Raw genomic sequence first — 25,344 nt, forward strand, 5'->3', positions numbered from 1 at the left:
CCTTTCAAATCCACTGCAACACTTTCCCTATAGGTCATGGTTTGGCAACCTCTTATCAAATGCTGTATTATTCAATGTTATCAGAGCACTTCAAATGGATTTCTGAGCAAACAACAGGATGTTTCCCTTAGAAATTGATTTTTACTTCTGCATAGGTCACAGTTTCATATCTCAGAGGACCTTTTGAACATGACTGATGCAATGTAAAATAACATTTTGTTAATTTGCTAGAGCAGGCATAGGCAAACTCGGCTCTCCAGATGTTTTGGGACTACAACTCCCATCATCCCTAGCTAACAGGACCAGTGGTCAGGGATGATGGGAATTGTAGTCTCAAAACATCTGGAGGGCTGAGTTTGCCTATGCCTGTGCTAGAGCCTTGCCCACGAAATAAACAAGAACTTTCATTCATGTCAGGATTTTGAATTCTATACCAAAACCCCCAGTCCCAACCCTAACCTTAAAAAACAAATACCAGGAAATATATTTAGCGTTGCCAAGATACCACCACACAATTCTGGGAGGGAAACACAGAAGAAATAAGTTCCTCAGGTGAAAATCAAGGGAGATTTGAAAGGCTAACTTGAAAATTCATTGGGGGGGGCATTCCATGAACCAGCATATGCTTTTTGGGATTACTCTACTATGTTATTTATTTGGTGGAGCAAAAGGAGAGACAGCGTCGGGAGGAAAAACAGGAACAGTAGGAGACACGTTTTCTGTCTGTCTAGGGCTCCAACAGATGGAAAAGTGACTCAGCAACATGCAGTGACTACATCGTTCAAAAGAAAAAACAACAGAGATACTCCAGTCACTAAATTTCTGCTGCTAGACTGTCCAACACAACTATTGTGCTAAATAAAGCAGGAATGGGGAACGCTTGGCTCCCCAAAGGTTGTTTGGCTCCAACACACATCAGTCCCAGCAAATGTGGCCAACCGCCAGGGATTATGGAAGTCATTATCCAAAAAGCATCTGGGAGGCCACAGGTTCACCATCACTGTGTTAAAGTGATGCACCCTGATTAATTTTTCACAACATGAATCAGTGAAAAAAAAATTCAGGAGAGAAAACACAGTACCTGTAGAAACAGTTAACTTTTCTCAGGATTTAACACTGCTTAGAAAGCTACTTTCACAGAGTTGTAAAATATAAACCCAATAAAATCACTTTGAAGACAAGGAAGTTTATAAACACTGGTGTTATTCAAAGAAGGAGTGACATTTTGCAAATACTAAATCGCCGCATATTCTGTACACAAGCATACATGCCTAAGTTTCAAGATTTCTTGTAGCTGTAATTTATTTTCCTGGAAGTTCTTACATAAGTACAAACCAGTTTGACTGTTGGCCTGTTATCTTTCAGTTTCTCTTTTGGCCCTTTTGCTTGCATGTTTTTACAACTACAGCCACAGACGACCAAGTATGGTAAGCCTTACCTGCTCGTGTATTACACAAATTTACAGTCTCCACCAAACAGAAATGTAAAAAGCTAAAAAGTGTTTTTTCCCTAATCTTACTGCTAATGGAGGACAAAGAGTTACAAATGTTGAAATCCATGTGATACAGCAATCTGAGTCTATCTAGTAGATTCTCATCTGGAAGGATTATGAAAATCCAGCAGAATGTATGAAACAAACCAGACAAGCAAGACCAATGCGGGCAGGAAGAATATTTGGACAAGGAACACGGGTTCAAATCTCTACTAAAGAATTAATTTGCCAAGTTTATCAACTGGGAAATGGAATTAACAATGTGATCCTATACACATTTACTCGGGAGTTAAACTCAGTGAGAGTTATTTCTATGTAAACCTACTTGGAACGGAAGTATTAATCACAATAACTTGCTGTAGTAATGCAGTAATTACTGTTCCAGTGTCTACATTTACCAAGACAATTGCACACTATAATTAAAGAACAGATATGAAGGGTTGTTGGGAGTAGAAGAAAGGGAAAAGCCCACTTACTTTATCAATATGTGGGTGCCAGTATTCATCGTGAGCTGTCTTGGCTTCTGAGTTGTTTATTCTAGAGAAGAAGGTTGGCTTCGTCAAATACATGGAAGAGGAGCTGATACCAAAAGTGAGAGCTATTTTTTGTTGGATTCTCTGCCTCACATCACTGCAAAGGAGAAAACAGCATCTTAAGTGACTAGGACGCTGTACAATGGCACAGGACTCAACAGTATTTTCTCTCTATAATAATGCTTAAGCATTTATACAGCGTTTTCAAAGTGCTTCCTGTACATATTCTCAGGAATCCTTAAAAAAAAAAAAACAACTGTGTGATGCAGTCCACTAATAGTATGTATTGCAAATGGTGAGCTGAGAGTGTGTGGCCTGCATAAAGTCACCTAGTGAGTCCTCAGCAGAGGCATGACTTCCTGATCAGTACTCAGCCATCAAACGACATCGTTGTCTATACTGACTTATGAGGACTTCTGAGAAAAGTGAAGCTGAGTCCTGCAACAAGATATTGCAGTGCATCCCCACTACTATCTGACTAGGTTGCCCCAGCCACTCTGGGCAGCTTCCAGCACATACAAAAACAAATAAAACATTAAACATTAAAAACTTCCCTATACATGGCTGCCTTCAGATGTCTTCTAAAGGTAAAGGTAAAGGGACCCCTGACCATTAGGTCCAGTCGCGGACGACTCTGGGATTGCGGCGCTCAACCTGCTCTATAGGCTGAGGGAGCCGGCGTTTGTCTGCAGACAGCTTCCGGGTCATGTAGCCAGCATGACTAAGCCAATTCTGGCGAACCAGAGCAGCGCACGGAAACACAGTTTACCTTCCCGCTGGAGTGGTACCTATTTATCTACTTGCACTTTGTGCTTTCAAACTGCTAGGTTGGCAGGAGCAGGGACCAAGCAACGGGAGCTCACCCCATCACGGGGATTCGAACCGCCGACCGTCTGATCAGCAAGCCCTAGGCTCTGTGGTTTAACCCACAGCGCCACCCGCGTCCCCAGATGTCTTCTAAAGGTTGTATATTTACTTATCTCCCTGACCTCTGATAGGAGGACACTCCACAGGGATTGCTGACCCGCTCTCAGCTGTGCTACAGAACCACCACTCTATGACCAAACAGTGATACTACAAATTCCAGCCCACCCAGCATCAGGTGACACAAGGAACCAACAGGCTGCCATCTGGCCCTAACAAAGCGGCAGACTCTGGCTGAGATCCTCTGACTGAGCAACACATCACTCAGGAATAGACTAAACTGCTTTTCTAGCTGCATTGTCACTTGCTCAGCCACCTTTGGAAATATTCTCTGGCCTTCCTGACCTGATTGCAAGTGTGGCAGTTCATCTGTGTGCCTACATTTATTCATTCTGCACTGGATAAGCTAGTGGAAGAGTTTCATTCAAAATAGGTAGAGAAGTTGCTCTATATTAAAGAGCTCAGGGTGCAGAAAGGATACCTCTTCCCAATGCCTATTACTGGGATAACATTAGATTCAGCAGATCAAAGGAAAGAAGAAGCATATACTGATTTTTAATAGACTTAAGCCCAGCAAGGCTCTGTACCTGGTTTTCTGGCAAGCTGCCTCTTTACTGGAAAAAAAGATAAGCAAAAACGCTGCTTCTGACTGTCCAAAATTTCCATCAGTGAGAAGTTTAGAAGCAGATAGCCAGTGCAGTAGACCCACATATTTGCACATGCACAGCTTGCTATACCTGCTGTACAGGTACCCTGACGTGATGACCTTCAGAAAAGTTTAAGGCTCATCTTATCGAGCTGGCTTATGCTGATACTGCTTGGCTTGCGTATTTTTTCGGAGCAAGACAGAAAGACTTCCAGAAGATATTTTGGGCCAGCATACCTGGTGGGAATAACAGGACCCAGCAGGAAACATGGCCAGCTTCCAAGCTGCACATGAGTTATTATAGTAATACGGATTCCATCTGTCACCAAAATGCCACTTCCCTATTTCTTATGTCTACTAGCCCAGGAAAATGGAAGTTCATTCAGAAGGAAAGCTATTTTTACCCAGGCAAATCGGTTTTTTAAAGTCTCAGGTATTTTATTTCAGTTAGTGTTGCAGCTCATTTTGAAATCTTGCTCTGTGACGACAGCTTCTGTGCACACTGTCTATCTCTGAAAAATCAATCCAGCCATTCAAGTAGACAATTAAGCCTCTTCTGCTGCTGTTCCCTTGAGCTATCATTCTGCAGACCCATCCACCGGCTGCATTGTATTGAGAACTCCTTTAAGAATTTATCCTGCACTCTATGCAAGAATACTTCTCATTATATCTATAATGAAATGGCACTCCTTAATGCAAACCATTTTCAACTGATATGATGAAAATGTATTTAACATCAACCCATGATACTGATGTTATGATTTTTCTGGCTATTCAAAGTATAAATCTTTTATTGCATCAGATATACTAAAATGTAGCTTCTGAAAATGTAAAAACAAGAACAAAAAAAAGCATGCGCTGCAAGCAAAGGGTGGGATTCAACAACATTTTACTCAGAGTAGTTTCATTGAAATTAAGGCATCTAATAGCATTGTGTTCATTTATTTCAATGGATCAACTCTGAATAAAACTTAGCTGAGTAACGCCCTAAATAATTACATTGAATTCATTAAAGTGGTTGGTTTTAAACCCAAAAGCATCCCTCCTCCTTACTAGGTGAAGCTGCTCAATCCTATAACCAGTCCAAGCATTACCCACCTTGAGCATAACACAAGAGAGAAGTCAAGCTATATTTCATCAACAGAAGCAGCTGCTCTTTTAACGGAGTTTAAAATACACATTCACTAGTTCGGAATGTCAGCACCACTTCGCTGCCAGAAAATGCCTGGAATGCTCAGCAGTGCTACTTCTTAATGAGCTCTCAACAAGGTGTTATTTTTGTGAGTTTGTTTTTTTTAAAGTCCTTCATAGCTTAACACAAGTAAGTCATGATGAAGAGTATGTTTAGCATAAACTTTAAGGTATGCGAGACACTGGGAGAAAAGTGTTGCCATTGGGAAAAGAAGATTCCGCAGAGAAAGCCTGCAGGTTTTCTCTGGCAGACAAACATGTTCTCTGCTACACAGTCTAGACCAGGCACAGGCAAACTTAGCCCTCCAGATGTTTTGGGACTACAACTCCCATCATCCCTAGCTAACAGGACCAGTGGTCAGGGATGGTGGGAGTTGTAGTCCCAAAACATCTGGAGGGCTGAGTTTGCCTATGCCTGGTTTAGATTCAATAATGGTAGCTTTGCTTCTGTTGAGTACCACACCATCACCACAAAATACACAAGTGCCATGAAACACAAAGGCAGAGATCCAAGCTGGAAAACTAGAATGAGCAGAGACAGTGACTGTCTACAGTAAACAGGGAGGGCTGGTGAAGACAGGTTTCTGGCTTCCTGCTAACCACAGCAATTTAACTGGGAACTAGTCTAGGAAACCTCTGCTCTGTCATCCACCCTCACCCCCCATCTCCCAGGAGCAAAACTTCCACTCTCCCACCTCAGTATGAAAGTGTTATGAAAAACTTCACGCGGGGGCAAGTTGAGAGACTGACCCCAAGGCGGACGAAGCTTCCGTGCCCTCTGGCTTCTGGAGTCCAGGGGCACAAGGGTAATATGCGATTGTTTCCCAGCTTGAAAAACAACACACATCAGCCAGTAAGGCTAAAAACCTACTTTATTGTAGATTATATCTCTGCGTAGCAAGCTCATATATTCAGAGCTGTGCATAACACGTCCAGCATCTCCTGACGCAGGACTGAAAGTAAGATACATCCGTACATTTCAATGACATCACATGTGTGGAAAAGCTGGTAGGGCTGGTGTCATTCCCACAGGGTGAATACATGACTCATAGTCATGCTGACCTCGCTGCTTCAGCGTCTTCGCAGCTCGGCTTATACTGATATCACAACAGAAAGACCATGAATAGTGCTGACCCTCACTCCTGATTTTTTATTCTAAATTATTAAATCCATTGGACAAATCCACAATAAATTTAACATTGCTAGCTTTTTTTTTAATGGCACTCTGTAGATGTCAGAGTGGTTGAATGGTCTCTATCTTTTGTCAATGAACAGAGCTAATATGATAGGGTGGAGAAGTACAGATACCGTTGTACAATGCAGAAGGCATTCCAGTGAGCTCACATATAGAATAAAGCATTGTATTTTGGGTCACATATGCCTGAGAAGGGTTAATTCAAGGTCATGCATGTAGAACGAAGAACTAGACTGATGAAAGGAGTAGAACAATTTTTCTTGCGAGCAGAGCTCTTAAGAAAGTTGGGGCCTTTCAACTTGTTTTAGAAGTGGTAGCACAAATGAGGGAGGCAAGATAAAGGCAGCTATGGGCAAAATATGACAATATATTAACATGATTTTTGTTAGTAAATAGAAGAAGTGCCTAAATCTTAGAGATGTCCAATGAAACAATAGTAGGGGTAAAGAACCTTACTAGACCCTTACTAGGCTGGTTGAACAAGTATATGAAGAATACTGTACAACTGCTTTGCTGAACACTTAAAGGTATAGGTAAAGGGACCCCTGACCATCAGGTCCAGTTGTGTCCAACTCTGGGGTTGCGGCGCTCATCTCACTCTATAGACCGAGGGAGCCGGCGTTTGTCCGCAGACAGCTTCCGGGTCATGTGGCCAGCATGACAAGCCGCTTCTGGCGAACCAGAGCAGTGCAAGGAAACGCTATTTACCTTCCCACTGGAGCGGTCCCTATTTATCTACTTGCACTTTGACGTGCTTTTGAACTGCTAGGTTGGCAGGAGCTGGGACCGAGCAACAGCAGCTCACCCCGTGGCAGGGATTCAAACCGCCAACCTTCTGATCAGCAAGCCCTAGACTGTGGTTTAACCCACAGTGCCACCTGGGTCCCTTTTGCTGAACACTTAATTATGACCAAAATAGCTTTCCTCTTCTCTGCACGAAGTCTTGGGTTTCCTCCTCGCCACCCCTTCCTCTAGCCTAGGGCAACCTGAGACAGGATGTTAGGCGATGCGGAGATCAATCCATTAAAGTTTCCTTGGGGTAACTTGATGAATGGGTTGTGCTCACACAAGATCTGAGTGGTTGTCACAGGGTGGGATGGGAGTTTTAAAAATATACCCCTGCCCCAAGGTTGTATGGACAGCAACTTCGGTGGTATTTTGCCTTCCTCTGCAGCTTGCTCTTTCATTCATTTGCAGCGCACCTGCTCCCTGCTTGTGGCAAAGTGTGATCTGGATTGCATAGGTTAATGGGAGCTTAACCTTTGATTTAATAAAGGCTGAGCTACCTATGAAATGCAGCCAATGCCACATGTCTCTTTTCCCTACAGTATGTTTGACTGTTAAGAACTCTTCTTAGCTATGTAACAAGCGATATATCTCACCAGCAGTTCAAGTATCATGCTGCATTTAGACACACCTCTTCTAAAAGACACGTTACAAATTGTGCTCATCCACACAATTAAAGTTGTACAGTGGTACCTCTGGTTACGAACTTAATTCGTTCCGGAGGTCCGTTCTTAACCTGAAACCGTTCTTAACCTGTTGTACCACTTTAGCTAATGGGGCCTCCCGCTGCCGCCATACCGCCGCCACGCGATTTCTGTTCTCATCCTGAGGTAAAGTTCTTAACCCGAGGTACTACTTCCAGGTTAGCAGAGTCTGTAACCCAAAGTGTTTGTAACCTGAGGTGTTTGTAATCCGAGGTACCCCCACTGTATTTGACAGCAGTTTGGAAGACAATAAATAACCTTACCGATATAAGTGAAAATCTTCTTCCGTAAAGGTATCGTGGACTTTATCACTGAAGTATCTGTTGGGGAAGACAATTCAAAGACTGAAATGAATAATACAAAGTGCAAATTAAACCCCTGCAGCAGCCGGTGCTTAAGTTTTCTTTGCAAATTAATGTACTCAAACCAACTTTATCCCAAGCAGTTATTAAAGATTAGTAAACAAGGACTCCGATGACTTAAAGGTTGCCATGGTGATAGGAAAACTATTAATTCTGCAGGAAAACTGATCACCACTTGAGGGCACAAATTATTTTGCTTTCTGCATTACATTACAAATCTAAACTGTGGTGGGAGAAACTCTTACATCCAGCATCTACTGAGACAGCAAGTATTTATATCTCTCCTACAGGCCCAGCTTAACACCACTTGCTAACAACACTTAGTATCACAGCTTTTTGCAAAGGCCAGCAAACTGCTGAAGAATCCATCAATTACCTGCAGCATCAAAGCTATTTCTCTTCCCCCACCCAAATCTCTAATCCATGCTGAGAAGCTAAGAGCACTAAAATCACCAGTATCCAAGGCACTGAATGCCAAGGTGCAACTCTACATTACCTGTACATGTTAACAAAATGCTTCCCCAAAGAAAGAGCTCCAGAGTGCAAGTCCAGAATTGAAGCCTGGGAGGGGGGGAAAATCCAAACAAGAAGAAACAAATCAGCAAAAGGAAGACTATTAAGGTGGGGGGGGGGCTATTCAGACACTAGGTCTCTGTTCTGTGCAATCTCAGGTGGTGGATTGTATCAAATGCTCCACACGAACTGTTTGGCTGGTGCAACAGGACTTCTGTTTCCTCCCCCCACCATGTAGTCCCAAAATCTGCTCCAGAGAGTCCCCCAACCTCCCGGAGCCAGTTTTCAGGGCATGCAGAAAGCTGGCGGGGACAGGAGATACAGCACTCTTGGTTTAAAGTTGTGCTAGTTATGCTTGGCAGGGGGTTGGACTGGATGGCCCTTGTGGTCTCTTCCAACTCTATGATTCTATATGACTCCCAAGTCGGAAATCAAGGCACAATAGACTTATCTAGTGTTAACTTTCCATCTTCAGCTATATCTTCCCCTAGAATTCAGTGGTGTATATTCACGTTTCAGGACCTGGAATGCAAGTATTCTAATATTACCCATAACATGTTTTTCCTGCATTGATTCCTATATAGTTCTAAAGCAATTCAATTTACCACTAAGGCTGGGAGGGGAGGGAAAGGTGAACCTCTTATGCTCATGCATGACCAAGAACTCATTTTCAAGGTTCTTCTCTTGACCTGCAGAAAAACTGCTGGCCTTTTTAAACTGCAGTCATTAAAAGAAGGCTATATACTTCACACTATCTTGTGACTTGGCCAGTCCCACATTTCCACTGTTTTAGCAGCTAAAGAAGTGACCTTTCTGCTTTCTGAAGCAGCACAAGTTTGGAGCACTGCAGGGGAAAGAAAATTATTAAGGCAATTATACTGAAAGGGTAGTTAATGGGACTTTCAGGAGCTTGTTTTTTTTAAAAAAAAAAACAACAACAGCAAAACCACACAGACAGGAAGAAAATCTCTGCAATAATGTAGGTCTAAAGGGTAAATGTTTAAGATTTAAATGTGCTGGGAAAGGAGAGGTTCAACTTCAGAACAGGGGAGATAATTAAATGCCAGGTGCTGAGTGGACCACAGTAACAAGAGACTGTATTTGCTAAATGACTGTGCTGAAAAGAAAACAACAGCAGTTGCGTTTGCAAAAAATAAATAATAATCTCACAGCAGATATTTTTGGGTCCATGTTCTGTTCCTTGGTAATGTGGACCAAAGGATGACAAATTCACAAAAGCCTCAATTTTCGAATCAGGATTTGTGAACTGTCACAACTGCTTAGAGTTCTTGACACTAAAGACTTCAATAAAAATATGTCCAGTGAGGCTACCAGCTACCCAAACTGGACTTTCACAGATTGCATGAAATTCAGCATCACAAAACAGGAATGTGCACCCTTGAACCTTGTAATTGGTAGGCTCTAGATCAGGGATGGGGACCACAATACCCATAATTCCTGGCAATTGGCCATGTTGGCTGGGATGGATGAGAGTTGGAATCCAGCAACAACTGGGGGTGGGGGGGCATTTCTGTTTTGGATTATTCTGGTCAAACACTAGGGCACTGGTCTTCTGCTCTGCCTGGTAAAGGGAGCAATATTTAGTACCTTCTGCTTGTTATGGTTTACCCTGCAACTTCTACTTTAATGACCTCAAATATCTTTGACTGGAGATAGCTTTAGACCTAGATTTGGGTAAAGATGCTCCCAGATGGCCTTGGCAACAGGACAGAATATTGGGGAAGCTGCAGCTATTCACTTGGGAAGAAAGCCCTTGGATGCAGAGAGAGAAACCCTCCATCCCTGGATTTCATCATCATGGGATTATTCAAATGCAACAGTAAACTATGGTTTAGCATTATGTGCATAGCTGGATTCCAGTTTTAGGACAAACTATGGTTTGCAAACCAGTTTCTGAAACTGAGATGCAATGGCAAACGTCATCCCTCTTCATTCAGAAAGCCAGGATACCTCTTGACGCCATTGTCACAAGCCCACCCAGCCCTGCACTTTAGGCAAAGGTCTACAGGAGGAATGATTGCATGTTTGTGTATGCTCCTGCATTTGACTGTGAGCATTTTTCTTTAAATATTATTTGAATAATCCCAAATTTTAGAATCATTTTCACAAGGTGTAAAGTTAGATGAGAAAGTAATGCTATGACTGTGCTGTACTTTCGAGAATGAGGAAGGGGGGAAAGTCACCCTAGACTGCTGCAGGCGAACTCTTTCCAGCACCAGCTACCAATAACTGTCCATTGGAAGGACTCCCAAGAAAGTGGGACAGGCAGCTGAAGACAACAGGACCTGTTCCAGCCACCTATTGTGAGCTGCCCTGTAAAAAGGTTCCTGTTGACTTGCTACATGTTGATATTGCTTATTATGTTCATATTTAAATGCACATTTAAGTTACTTGTAAGTACCAGTATCCTGAAAGGTGGGATCTAAGCCATTGTAATAAATAAATGTTTGCCTTCTGACTTTTGAGCCTGTCGGTTACAGTTACTGTCAACTTTTTTCTTCTGAAACCCAAGGGCTTAATCCTAACTTTTTTCCTTAAAATTGAGATTGTCGAGATTATTTCCTTGGCTCTGTTCACTGCACATTACAAGCCACAAACTCTGCACCTATACTCTATAGCCCATTGGTATCCCAAAGGCAACACATGACTCACTACTAAGGCTTGGAAAATTGCAGCCATGACCATTTTTATCCCATTGTCTCATGAAATCACCCCAGCACATAAACTGTGCTGACAGCTGTTAATTACTTTGAGGCGAAAAATCTACATAGAGAAAGATTGTGAAACTGTCTCTGAAAATCAGACGCCTCTCTTTATTATGGTGGAAGGAACCTACCTGTGTTGAATGAACCCCCAAATTTAAGCCTAAGATAATCCCCCATGGTGGCCCAATGTTGCAGCAAGAGGAGATTTTGAAACAGACTGAAGATTGCATAGCCTTGACAAATAGCTTGCCATCAGATTTAGTCAAGGCACATTTGCATCTGAATCAGGTGCAGAGAATCAAGGACCCTTATCTTGTTTTGACTCCTACTCTTTGCTCGCTGCAATGAAGTCCTTAGTGAATTATTCAGAATGCAGATGTACAATAACAAGAAAACAGAGAACAAAAGCCTCATTCATTTGATTTCTTGAAGTGCTATTAGGAGGAGTAGCATCCTCCATCATCAACCTGATCAAAATATACAGGTGCCGTTTAGGTGGTTGCTAAGGTTAATTTTGAAAGGCACTGGCAAGACAGCCAGTTGCGAATAAACTAATTCCATTAAGGTGAAATTCTTAGACTCTGCAGAAACAAAGTACAAGTGACTCATAGCAGAGCAGCAAGAAACAATACAAATGTAAGAAATCGCATTCACTCAGTCCTTACACCTCTCATAAGTAGGCTTGTGCTGGATAGCATCAATATGGAAAGAACACAATTTGCATATGGAAGAACTGGGAAAGGTAATGATAGGCAAGCCCTGTATTGAATGGCTTCACATGAGTCCCAAGTTCTCAAGTCCAGGAGGTAGTAAGACAGCCAGCTCTGGACAGGGTTGCACTCCCATGGAATGAGCAGGTCTGTAGCTTGGGGATAACCTTGGATCCAGCATTGTCACTGAAGGCACAGGTGGTGACAGTGGCTATGACTGTCTGTTTCCAGCTCTGCCAAGGTTTGCCAGCTGCGGCCCCTTTTGGATAGAGATAACTTGGCGACAGTACTCCATGCTCTGGTAACCTCCCAGATTGAAGTATTACAATGCACTTTACATGGGACTGCCCTTGAAGAAGACTCAGAAACTTCAAGTGGTCCAAACTACAACAGTCAGATTACTGGCTGGAGTTCCATTTAAAACCCCCATTTTAAAACAGCTTCACTGGTAGCAGGTTTGTAGCAATGCCATTCACTTTCTTCTCATGTTCCAAAAGTATACTGTTAGCAAAGTCAGTAAGATAATGTAGACGGAGTCCAGAGAGAAAAGTTCTGACAGCACTTTACTGAGGAAACTGAGCAAAACAGTGTATATTTTGAACAGAAATACGCAGAGGCTTTGTCTCTTAGTTCAGGCCTTGTACAAAGCAGGGAGACCCTCAACCAAACATGCAGAAGAACAACTCCCATAGAACTACACAGCCAATCAGAGCACATGATACCTCAGGAAAGTTCATGCCATTCTGACTGGTTGCTAAGTAATACTACCACAAGCCCCTTGGGCCGCTGACTAGCACTAATAACACGACCCTTAAATAGCATGCAGAATGATTTCTGCTGTTGCACTTCCAAAACTCAAAAGAGTCAACTGAATTGAAATAAGCTCCCTTCCTGTTAGCCCCAATCAGAAACCCCATGTCTTCCCAATTTTGGCTCTACCATCATGGAAGGGGGAGCTTTAGAAACAAACTTTTCTATGGATCCTTGGTGCCTAATTATTTTACTGCCTGTACTTACTCAGAAGGTAAATGAAATTTTAGCTCCTTATATTACAAAAAGTAAAGCAACATAAAAGGATAGAAACTGAACGGAAAATTGTAAAACTTGCATTCAAAGGCTAACTGCAATTACGAGCATTTATGATTTCAAAGCCAGTCTGATGCATTTGGGGGCTAAAATTTGGAAAGTCGTTTTCATTGCACCTTTGCAAACCATAAATCAAAACTTCAGTTCCTCAACAGACTAGCATTTTAAATCTACTTTTGATTTCTCTGCATCTGGCATATGGCCCCAAGACTTCAACATGATTTACGTCACGAACAGTCCATGGCCAATTGCAGAGACACCTGTCAATCGAGCTGATTGGATTGCACTCAAAGCAATTACATTCCATATTGAACAACAGAGCTGCTTCAGCTCTCAGTAGGCTACAGAATGCAATGAAATACAGGAATGGTAAAAAAAGAATGTCCTTCTATCAAACAGTCTTTTATTGTGAAAGACTGCTGCCTGTCTCTGTGGGCAGAATGGAAAGGTAGCTCATTTTGTATTGGTGGGCTGCAGGAGTGCCAACTTGGCCCCACAACCATGGGTGCCTGGGGGCCATGGGTGCCATGCAGCATGCATAGCCCTGTCACTGAATTTTGTGGCTGCCCGGCCTCTTCATGGCGAATTTTGTGGGTGCTTGGGCACCCAGGGAGTTGGCACCTATGGCGGCTGTGGGAGTGTTTGAAAGCGTTTTCACTGGGACACATACCACTGAGAGGCCCTGGGGCACTGCAAGTACAACAGGGTACCCTCATTAAATGATTTCTGGTTGGGTATGCTGCAGCTGAAGAAACACTGAAACTGGGGCATTTACATTTAAGGTTATTGAGACCTCGGTCTCAAACCCCTTTACTTGAAAGTGCCATAGAAAGCAAGGGTGCTTTTTTCCAAGCAAATGTATTTAGGATTAAGGAATGACACAACGGCGATGGCATATAGTCTGTAACACTGCTTTTAAAAGCTTAGATACAAAGATATTCTCCTTTTTTGAAGTATTCCACCTTCACTTATTGGACAATTAACTATGCAAAGTCTGGTGATGCGTCACATTCTACTGAAGGATGGGCACATTGATCTTCCATCCCATACTCCTTCTGCATTAGGCATCTTTCCTCAAACTCTTTTTATTTTTGGTCCTCTGGAGGATGCAGATTTTTTTCTCTGATTGCTCAGGCATCTTCCACCATCCCTCTCCAAAAGGTCAAGAGAGAGAGATTAGACTCAGTGGCAGTGTTTTACCAATGACCACCAGTTGAGGGTTATGGCCAAGCTGGGATTCAGGCCCGTGGGAGAAATTCACCATTGTTCTAAGGCGAATGTTCCACCAGCAGCTTGTCAGATGGAACAATCCTTCCTCTCCTACCTGCGCTCCACTGCACTGTTTTGGGGGTTCTTCCTCCCCTCCAAGGCAATTTCAGGGGGGCATGGGGGAGGGAGGGAAGACCACTTTGCACAAGTGGAAGTCCATGTGCAGGATTCTGTGTATGGGATTAGGTGAATCCTTCCCCATGTTTTCCTAGAAGTCGAACACCCAATCCCATTTGGATGCACAAAATGGGAGGCCTTGTTGGCGTAAAGGGGGGGGTGGGGATAAGGAAAACACAGGATCAGAAACAACATGAGGATACTTTCCCTTGTGAGCAAGTAGGAAAAGGGTGCTTTGCTCTGTGTACTTCCTTTTCCCTAACCCAAGGTGCTGCCCAACTCATTCACCACCCACCATAGTACAAATGCCTGCACCTCACTCTCAAAGCACCATGGATTAGTTCCTCCTCTTCAAGCTCAGCCTTGCCAAAAACAATCTTAATTTGCAGTTAGGAGAGCAATCGACATTGGAGCAGTTGAAGGGAAGTCTAGAATAACTATAGACAAGCAAAGTATTTATTTTGCCACACGGGGATGAGGGCAGAGTCCTACATTTCTTTCCCACTCCTGACACTCCTCCCCAAAACCCATTAAAAAAACAAAAATCTAAAGAATCTTGCCTGGATACCAGAAGAATGTAAAAGGTAACAGGACACTGCTCACCCCTCCGTCTGATCCTCCAAGGGAGAGTCCCTTCTCTGCTATTCTGTGGACGACACAACAATTTCAAATCAGAACTGCAGCACAGCCTTTTACCGTTTAATGCCACTTGTCAAACCAGACCTGTCACAGTTGACACAGGAGGAACAGAAAGGTCAACTTAGATTGGCATAACAGTGGGCAAATCAGAATTCTTCACACACAGAACCCAGCTAGGGGGAAAAAGCAACAGATGCAGAGCACTTGCTAGCAGAAACAGTAATCTTATTGCAAAGCAGGGGTGGCTGACCTGTAGTCCATGAGCCCCCCAAATTTGTAATTTAAAAAAATATTACATCCACTTTGACACTTTCTGGTGGGTTGACCATTGCTCAGTGCAGCCCTGTGCCCTTAAAAGGTTAGCTGCCTCAGTGCCAAGGCGTTATAAGAACCCAGACAATACAAAGCCCAGATTTATCCCAATCATTTCCAGGCAAGAAGAGAAAGCAAATGATATTTTTCTTAGTCCAGAAGTCTGGGAATTTTTGCTAATGACAAATGACCAAAGTTAAGACCATTTACTCCAGTAGGAATGAAATACTGCTCTGTCAGGATGCAAAACCCTGCATGCAGAATGAAAGAGTTTAATGACTCAGTTGAGGTGAAAGAAGATTCCCCACCTTACTGCAGAAACTGCCGCAGAGTGGGAACTTCTTCCTATTGCTAACTGCAGAATATTTACACAATGCCCTGGTTCAGATTCACATTTCCCAGCTTTCTAAAACCATAGTTTAGCAGCCAGGAACAAGCACTTTTACAGTCTGTTCCCCCCACCCCACCCCACCTGCCTCCACAGCATGCCAGTCCGTTAGCTTAAACTTCTGGTCCCCACTGTGTTTAAAATTAGGCGCTGTGATTTAATGTCAGTTTACTAACCAGAATCTTAAAATCGCTGTTTACACATAGCTTAACATCCTGGTAAGTAAACTAACACTTAAGGAATTTCAGGAATAGCAGGTAACAATAGCTTTAGCTAATCAAATCACTATGTCAAGGTTGGATGTGAGCAGAAGGGATGAGAGAACATACTGTACTAAATGGCTATTCTTGGTCATGGCAAATACCTTGGCCTAGAGTGAAGGCAAGCACAACACCATACAGAAGCTTTCTAGTCTGTATATTTGTAAAGCAAATGCATATTTTGGTAGAAAACAAGCTTCTAGAGATCTGGGTCCAGGCTCTCAACTGCTTAGCATTTGGGAGTGAGATGCAAGATTTGGAGCCTTGGTTTAAAACTCTGAGTAGACTTAACCACTTGTAATGCTGCTGCCAACATACCACTTAACTGTAATTAAGGCAATTGGTAAGAATTCACAGTCCAAAAGCAAGCGTTAATTGCATGGCCCACACATAAATTGCTTATCCATGATTAGGCAACTGGGAGCCTTACATCTGCAAGAGTCCCGATTTGCAAATGTTCCATGGACTCCTTAGTTAACCTTGATCAGCTTGTTCTCTCACCCTCAGCTCCCAATTTATAAATGGCAACAACGGCCCCTCTCACAATGACATTGAATGCAAACGCACAATGAAAGCATGAAACATCTTTCCTATTAAAAAGCTCTACAGAAGTTTTCAGTAATAATTAAGAGATGCATGAACTGTAGGAAACTTGCCTCAGATTAACTGAGATATTACCGGAAGTTCCCCCCCCCCCTGAAAAAATGAGGGAAACCTAGGTAACTCCAAACCAATGCAAGGCCTTAAAAAATTACCTTTCCCCACCTGCCCTCCTTGCAGCATCTTTGCCACATCACAACCTAATGGAGCAAAGCAAAGATCGTACTGTATGTGGGTAAAAGGTAGGAAAAGGCTGCAGGTCAAAAACCACGAGGGCAGGAAGAGAGCTGAAGTCCCTTTGTGTTGGGGACTACTATGACCCCTGAATTGCAGGGGGTTGGACCAGATGTCTCTTTGGGTCCCTTCCAACTCTGCAATTCCCCACCCCCTAAATTTGATGCTGCAGCCTCCTTCTACTTCCCACCTCCACTGGAAGCTATTTCACTAATTTCTATGGGGACTGCAAGGAAGCTCCCAGAGCAGATTCAGAAGGTGTGGGTGGCTCTGTATCCCCTTTCTAACCTTCCCCACAGAGCCAAATGGCAGAGGTGGGTGGCATTATCCTTCAGCTTGGATCAAGTTCCAAGTGGGATGGGAGTTTGCCCCTAAATTTAGTTTGAGCCGACTCAGGTGACTTTCACCTACTGTATACAGGCACCCCTGCAGAGAAGCAGTGTCCACACTGGTTGTGAACCCCTGAAATATAATACGGCAGAGAAAAGAAAGGACCCTGCCGGGATATACACACCCATCCTTTGTTCCTATCTGAAAGGCACAAAAATAGCAACAATGGTGCCAACTTTCAAAAAGGAAAACAAAAGCATTATCCTAAAGCCTTTAAGACGATTTCTGAAAAGAAAATTTACCTACGGATTCTCTCAGCTTCCTCCCTGCTGATTATGGCATCTGTTATCCCTCTTCCACACTTCCGAGGAGTGCAGCCTAGAACAGACATATAAGGAGAGAGACAGAAAAGAAAGCTTGAACATCCATCACCTACTTCATCTGCTTTTACATGCACCATAACAACAACAACAACAACAACTTCTACTCTATCAAGAAATTTGCTAAGATTGTAGTGCAAAGCATGGGATCTGCTTTGGTTTGCAGAACATCAAGGATTTCAGCTACCAATGATAAACATGTTTCTAATCCTCATAGCTGGAGAGGAAAACTTGAACCAAGCCACTGGAAATGACCCTCAAACCTGAGCCACTATTATGGGACTTTTGCATTCTATAATTCTCCACATCACCATAACCCTGAATTCACATTTCCCTATAACCGTTGCATTGTTAACGATATGTTCTCTGTTTCCTCTCCTTCCCTTCTTTCAACAAAGAACTTTACCAAAAAATAATAATAATAATAACTGGAAGTGAACGTTACCCAATTGCAAATGCTGACTTTTTGGTTGATGAAAAAGTTTCGGTAGGAAACTTCTGACACCCACCCATGTCATTACAGTTAATAAAGGTAAATGTAAAGGTACCCCTGACCGTTAGGTCCAGTCACAGAAGACTCTGGGGTTGCACGCTCATCTCGCTCTATAGGCCAAGGGAGCAGGCGTTTGTCCGCAGACAGCTTCCGGGTCATGTGGCCAGCATGACTAAGCCACTTCTGGCGAACCAGAGCAGCACACGGAAACACCGTTTACCTTCCCGCCGGAGTGGTACCTATTTATCTACTTGCACTTTGACATGCTTTCGAACTGCTAGGTTGGCAGGAGCTGGGACCGAGCAACGGGAGCTCACCCTGTCACGGGGATTCGAACCGCCGACCTTCTGATCAGCAAGCCCTAGGCTCTGTGGTTTAGACCACAGTGCCACCCGCATCCCTACATTCACTTAATTCGCCCAGTGGTTCTTACATGTCATAGAAAGTAATATTACTTCTTTTTTGAGTTGCTTTATTGTCTTCTGGCTGTTATACATAAGCAAGAGACTGTGAACGAATTCCTATGCCCCACAAATAACCCAGAGATGCATTTTAAATAAAAGAACACATTCTACTCATGTAAAAACACACTGATTCCCGGACCATCCGCAGGCCAGATTGAGAAGGCGATTGGGCCACATCCAGCCCACGGGCCTTAGGTTGCCTACCCCTGATCTAATCCATCAAAAGAAATAGACTTGATACACTTGGGGGAATGTGCAGCTCGCTACATATGTTTTCCTCTTCTGTAGCTTGGCTCAGGTTCTGACGGCATACAGAATCTCTGGAAGAATTTTGGGTTACTTAGACATTTAGCAGATTGGAGGTTCTTGCCCATAACAGAGTTTAAACTGACTTTGAAAATGATAAAGTTGGTTTGAAACCAATTTACCCATCTTTAATCATTCCCTCAGTCCTGGAGAAAATAAAATGTGCGAAACACCCAGAAATCCACAGTAGATCTCAACGTTACCAGATATGTACATAAATACCCTTCTGAAATATTCCAATCAACTGAACAATCAAGACAATCATCTTTAACATAACAAGTTTTCTTATTCTGTGCAAGTACTGCAAACAGCTCATATTAGTAATCTGTTCTGCCTAGTTATTTTTACATCTTTGACATCTACAACACCATCTCAACATTTCAGACAGAAGCAGGGGAATAAACATTGATTAAACTTCAAATGAAGTAAGCAACAAATACTGAGGTATGAGGCTGATATTTGGGAATAAATAGGACCTCTGAGAATTAAGGAACCTTCAGGCTGAGGAAAAAGTTGAGTATAAGAATGACAGAAGGAAAAAATAAAAAGGAATATACTATTAATACAGAAAACCATGAGAGTTCTATTTTGTTTAAGTAAAATGTGACTCTTAACTTTGTAGGACCGTTTATTAGCATTCAAACCAGTACATTAGGCAAGAGTTAGAAGTGACTTCTCTCCTTCACATTGAGGGAGGGGGCTTTTTCTGAGTGCATGTGAAGCGGTTGACCCTCTGCGCCCTCTTATCTGCTTGCCAATTGCCACTAGGGTGCCAATACTTTTTTTTTTTAATGGCAGAAAACTCCCCCCCCCATCATTCATGACCCAAAAAAACCTGCAGGAGTGCAGGCTGGAATTGAGAAATGAAATAAAATATGTTTATGATTGGGCAAAAGGTATATTCTGATGTGAACTGGGGGAAATGGGGGGGGGAGAGAAATGGGGGAAAGAAAGATGCAAACTGCTAAAATATTGGGGGAGAAATGAGTCCTTTTCTGCTTCTTAAGTTGGCACCATGATACCATTAAGATGACAGGGAGACATATATTTCTTGCCATAAAATGTGAAATAGCCTCCCAATAGCTGTTTGTCTGTCCCTTCGCCTTTGGCCACTTTTAAGCAGGCATATAAGACTCTATGATTCCAGAAGGCATTTTCTATCCAAAGAAAATGATGATATGGTCCATATGGTGCTGTTTTTACTTCTCCATGTATCTTTTATTTTATTGAGAGGTTCATTTAAAATTTCATGGTGACTTGTGTTTTTAATTTCTAAGCCACATTGATTTGGATTTTAATCATGTCCAAATCAATGAATAATCTCAAAATAGTGTGCTAACCAGCTGGCACCAGTGTGGTAATCTCATCAAACAGTTGCACTAGAGACACGACTACACTGTGACACCAGGCAAGAGATAGGAAGCAGCTCTGATCCAACAATTACAGCAATGGATCAACTCTGAAACAGGGAGGATATAAACTACAACTGCCAACCCTCTCCTCGAGAACACCAAACTGGATTAGATCTGGGCAATCACCAAGCTGGACACAAAACATTTATCTAGAGAGATAATCAAAAGCTTCCTGAAAGTGCAGAAAGCTCTCACTTCAAGAGCAGGATACATACAGCATAGAACATCATAAGCATCTCAAGAGTGCCCTCAAGTGGGAACTTGGTAATATAGGACCGAGAAAGGCAGCAGAAACGAAATGCAGGGACAGAAGAGTCCTGCTGGATCAGACTGAAAGCCTACTTAGTCCAGCATCCTGTTTCCTACAGTGGCCAACCAAATGACTCTGGGCACTCTCTTGCTGTCATTCCCCAGGGACACCAATTCAAAGGAATGGTGCAATTGATCTACATACTACCTCCAAGATACATGCCATATAACTAGTAAAGGTAAAGGTAAGGGGACCCCTGACCAGTAGGTCCAGTCGTGGACGACTCTGGGGTTGCGGCGCTCATCTCACTTTAGTGGCCGAGGAAGCCAGCGTACAGCTTTCAGGTCATGTGGCCAGCATGACTAAGCTGCTTCTGGCGAACCAGAGCAGCGCACGGAAAGGCTGTTTACCTTCCCCGCCGGAGCGGTACCTATTTATCTACTTGCACTTTGACGTGCTTTCAAACTGCTAGGTTGGCAGGAGCAGGGAGCGAGCAACGGGAGCTCACCCTGTCACGGGGATTCGAACCGCCGACCTTTTGATCGGCAAGCCCTAGGCTCTGTGGTTTAACCCACAGCGCCACCCAGTACTCGATGGTAAGTCTTATCCTCCATGAATCTGTCTAATCCCCTTTCAAAGCCATCCAAGTTGGTGGCCACCACTACATCTTGTGACAGTTAAACTATGGAATTCTCTCTATGTGCTGTGTGAAGTAGCACTTCCATTTGCATGTCCTAAATCTCCCACCATTCTATATGCCTGGTAATCTTACCTTTAACAATGCTTTCCACCAGTTTACCCAGAGATGTAAATTTGACCAGCCCACAATTTCATGAATTTCCACTGGTCCCTTTAAAAAAAAACTTGGTCAATTTCCAGTCCTCAAGTATGGAGGCCAAATGTGAAGGTCGAGTTTATGTTATAACACCAGCAATCTCCCATTTCAGTCCTTCATGAACCACCTGAACTGTTTGAAGCACCTGAATTTGTTAATTTTTTTTAATTTGCAGGTAAACTGGAATTTAATCTCATCTCACTATTTGCCTCAACACTCCTAACCCCTTCTTGGAAATCTCTGTTCAAGCACAGGTTATCTACTGGCAAAAGTATCCACCCACCTTACATCTTACAAGTGAAAATGGATGCAAATAATTCATTAAGCTTCTTTGTAAAAAAAAAATATTTTCCTTTAGCAGTTTCAACCTCCTTATTGTCTAGAAGTCTCACCTACCCACAAACTGATTTCCTGCTTCTGAAGTATGAAAAAGATTGGGGGGGGGGTATATTTTTAGGAATATGTTCCTAAAATTGCTACCCTCTAATTATTAATGGCTGCTTTAATTTCCTTTGCTAGTGTTTGTGTTACTTTTTGTTTCCCTCATTCATTTGTGCAAAGCTTTCGTTTTTGTAGGAAGTCTTCATTTTCTGGCTTTCTTGACTCTACTCATGAACCATGCAGACATCCTCTTTGATTTGGTAGTAGCTTTCCTGACTCGTGGTATACATTTTAGCTGGGAATCCATTTCTATGGTTTTGAGCAACACTCAAACATAGTGCAGTTTTTTCACCCTATTGACTTTCCCTTTCAGTTGCCTTTTTACCAGCCCCTCATTTTTAGGATGTTTCCTCCTTTGAAACCGAATGTGATAAGTTTGGATTTCCATGGCAACTGTCCACTTAGAAACATGTTTCTGCCAGATCCTATGTGTCACTTGGGATTACGTCCAGGGTTTGCCTCCCCTCTGGTCGGTTCTATTTTGACATTCTTAATCATGATCTCTCTGACCATCTCCTCATGGGCAATAGAAACCTCAGAAAAAGAGGCAAAATCTAGTCCAATTCAGGGGACATCAATGCAGGCAGGAGAAGAAAGCATTAGATCTGTCCAGAATTGTGTCTTTCCTTCATTGCTCAAGTAGAAGGGGGCAGATGTATAGTGGTATTACAGCAAAGAGCCTGTGGCAGCTATTGCTTCTGAGGTGACAGGAGACCCGTGACAGTTTAGAGTTACACTTTGCTGTTTTTCTGGCAAGCCTTCTTCAGCACTGCACTAGCACAAGTCATGATGCACAAATACCTTCAAAACGTTTGTGGCTGTCATAGTCCTCTGAGCAGGGTACTTCGATGAATTTGTATTGTAGGCTTTCACCTTGATGGGCCAGTACTTCGGTAACTCCGTCTTCACCAAGCAAGTAGCTGCCACTCAGGAGGTAGCCGAGCATGGCAGATGACAGGAGGAATGCTACTTTCAGCCACTTCCGGCGTGAGTCTTTCTGGACACTGCCTTTCATGCCACTGAAAATAAAAACGAAACAAAATCCCCTTGTAAGAGAACAGCAACTCCAACCACAGTGTTGTATTTTAATAGAGAGGTATTATTTGGGGAGCAAGTCCATGCTTAATCCTCACCTGCAAAAATGGGGGCTATTGGAGCAAGTGAAATGGGCACTAGCAAGAGGAATGTGCCAGTGATCTGACAAGAGTGTAGGCAGAGGGCTAGATTTGACTAATTCAGGGCCTAGCAGAAGCCAGTGCAAGATTCTTGCTGGTGTAATGGGCATCTTTCTCCCCACGCAGACATGGCCTTCCCCCAAATCCACTATGGAGGATGAGAAGAAACCCCAGAACAGTGCATGATGGGGGAGAGGAGGGACACCTTTCCATCTTGCAAGCAAAAATGCTTGCACTGACAAAACAATCAATTTAGCATGACAGATTCCATTCCAAGCATCTATAAACGTGATTTGCAACATGTACTTTATAAATGAAGGACATATACTGAAAATCTTACTTTTTGGGTCACCTCTGCAGACCGTCTATTAAACAGACTGCACACATTAATAAAGAGTCAGGAAAAAGGAGTTCAGAATCCATAGTATTTAGAAGTTGGTCCTTACTACAAGATTATCTAGGAGATTACTTGCTAGTCATCATTCCAGCCATTTACAGATCTTTACCCTCGAAACCAGCAGTGGGGAATCTATGGCCTGGTGGCCCTTAATATGTTTACCAGATTTTTTTCAATGAATACAGGGACACCTTTTTTTTTTGAAGCTGAGTAGCAACAGGGAGTCAGTAGTGAGGATGGTGAGGCAAAAGACCCTGGGTCCAAGCACACATGCATATTGTAAAAAGGTGCAAAGCCCTTCTTTTGCACCCTGTGAAACATAAATGCACAGAGTTTTTTTTTAAAAAAAACTGGGCAATGGCCGCCCATGACTCCCAAGCCTTCCCCATGTCCTGCCCGCTTTCCCCTTTGTTTTGACAGATCAGGGGAGGCTCAGGAGTCGTGGGCGGGAGGCTGTTGCCCAGTAGGGCCGCAAGGCGCACAGTTTCTCTGCCAGGCAAGGTGCAAAGCCCTTCTTCTGCACCCTGTGAAACATAAATGTGCAGAGTTTTTAAAAAAACTGGGCAATGGCCACCCACCTGCAACTCCCGAGCCTCCCCAGATCAGTCAAAACAAAGGGGGAAGGGAGCAGGAGATCTGTACCTCCGGACATCCCCAGTTCCCCTTCAGCAGTGGCTGCCGTGGCGCCCACCTTTTTTCCTCGCTGGAAGTCCCCATATGATGTGTCTTGTGCACAACACATCATATGGGGCTTTCTGGTGAGGAAAATGGTGGGCGCCACAGCAGCGAGCAGCTCCTGAAGCCAGCCAGAGCCAACTGCGCTACCAAGGCTGGCTCCAGGCTGCTGAGGCTGAGGCTGCCACTGCCACGTTTCCTGAGAAGATTTGCAAATCGGGGGACATTCCGTGGACGGAATTTGTCCGGGGACAGATTTGCAAATCCAGGGACGCCTGGTAACCCTACCTTATTAGGCCTGCCATGCCTCACCACTTGGCCCATGCAGTCATTTCAGGCAAGCTACACTCACCTAACCTACATCTCATGCCATATATGATGTCAGGTGTAGGGCAAGTAAAGATGCAGCTGGGCCAAAAGAGCTGATGAACGGTACCTGCAAGCCACTGGGTACCCGGCTCTCCATCCATTAGCTGATTGGCAAGTTTTGTGGTGTGCTGTGCACCTAGCTTTGCAACCACTGACAGTCAGGCTTTGATTTCAAATTGCATGTGCCAAGGTTGGTCACCTGGCATCAGGTGATTGACAGGAGGGTGACCTGTTAGGATCTGCCCAACCACTGCCACCTCCCCACCCTTGTTCTAAACACACATGGGCACAGAAGGAGCCAGATACCATGGGCCAAGTACTTGTGAACTCCAGCACAAGCCTATCAAAGTATACCTTTGACTCAAAGGCCTTGTTCAGATGGAGCTCCAAATCCATCATCCAATCTCAGCTGTGAGAAAAACAGCCTGAAGCTGCTGAAAAATTCATCCCGAACAATTCACTCTTCATTAATAAGACATGCTTTACTATAAATATCTGCTCCTCTAAATTCCATAGAGACTCTGAACACCTGTGCTCCAACTGTTCTTTCTGAATCAACATAATCAGTAGTGGAGACGGAAAGGCTGTTTTTATATGAAATGCTGCATACCCTCAATGCTTTATTGTGCTGCCCTTCCCCTTGAATATGGGGTTGAATCCAGTGTTAGTTATACTCAAAGCAGACCCACTGAAATAGATGGACATGCCTAATTTGTGTCCTTTAATTGCAATGGGTCTACACTGAATAGAACTTAGTTGGATGCAACCCATGGTCTTCTCTTCTTTCCTCACAACAACTTGCAAGGCAGATTAGGATGAGCATCTGTGACTGGTCCACAATCACCCAGTGAGCTTCAGGCTTCTCCCTTGGTCTAAAGCCAACACTGCAGCCGCTGCTACTAGGCAATAATTGAGTGTGTTAAAGAAAAGGAACCCTAAAGTAATGCAATGAGTCAATGCTAGCAAGCTTGCTACAGGGGTGTCAAGCCCAGGAAAGTACGGTACTATGTGAAGAATACTCAAGAAAATAATTAACACTCAGCAAAAAGTGGTGGTGGGGGGGGGGGGTTTACTGGTAGTTCTATAGAAAATTCACATTCAGTGCACTAAGTTACACACTGTAGTTTTCC

At 43.4% G+C, this 25,344-nt stretch overlaps 1 protein-coding gene across 1 annotated transcript in view; it reads right to left on the bottom strand.

The window, feature by feature from the left end:
* OGFOD3 (2-oxoglutarate and iron dependent oxygenase domain containing 3) overlaps positions 1–25,344 on the bottom strand; it is a 38,661-nt gene that overhangs the window by 12,285 nt on the left and 1,032 nt on the right. The window contains exons 2-7 of the mRNA XM_033139461.1: positions 22,400–22,617; positions 17,320–17,395; positions 14,858–14,900; positions 8,330–8,394; positions 7,735–7,791; positions 1,969–2,122 (exon numbers count right to left, since the gene is read on the bottom strand). Coding sequence (XP_032995352.1) covers positions 1,969–2,122; positions 7,735–7,791; positions 8,330–8,394; positions 14,858–14,900; positions 17,320–17,395; positions 22,400–22,617 — 613 coding nt within the window. The remainder of the gene's footprint in view (positions 1–1,968; positions 2,123–7,734; positions 7,792–8,329; positions 8,395–14,857; positions 14,901–17,319; positions 17,396–22,399; positions 22,618–25,344) is intronic.

Source organism: Lacerta agilis, chromosome 2 (genome assembly GCF_009819535.1).
Source record: "Lacerta agilis isolate rLacAgi1 chromosome 2, rLacAgi1.pri, whole genome shotgun sequence".
Taxonomy (NCBI): Eukaryota; Metazoa; Chordata; class Lepidosauria; order Squamata; family Lacertidae; genus Lacerta; species Lacerta agilis.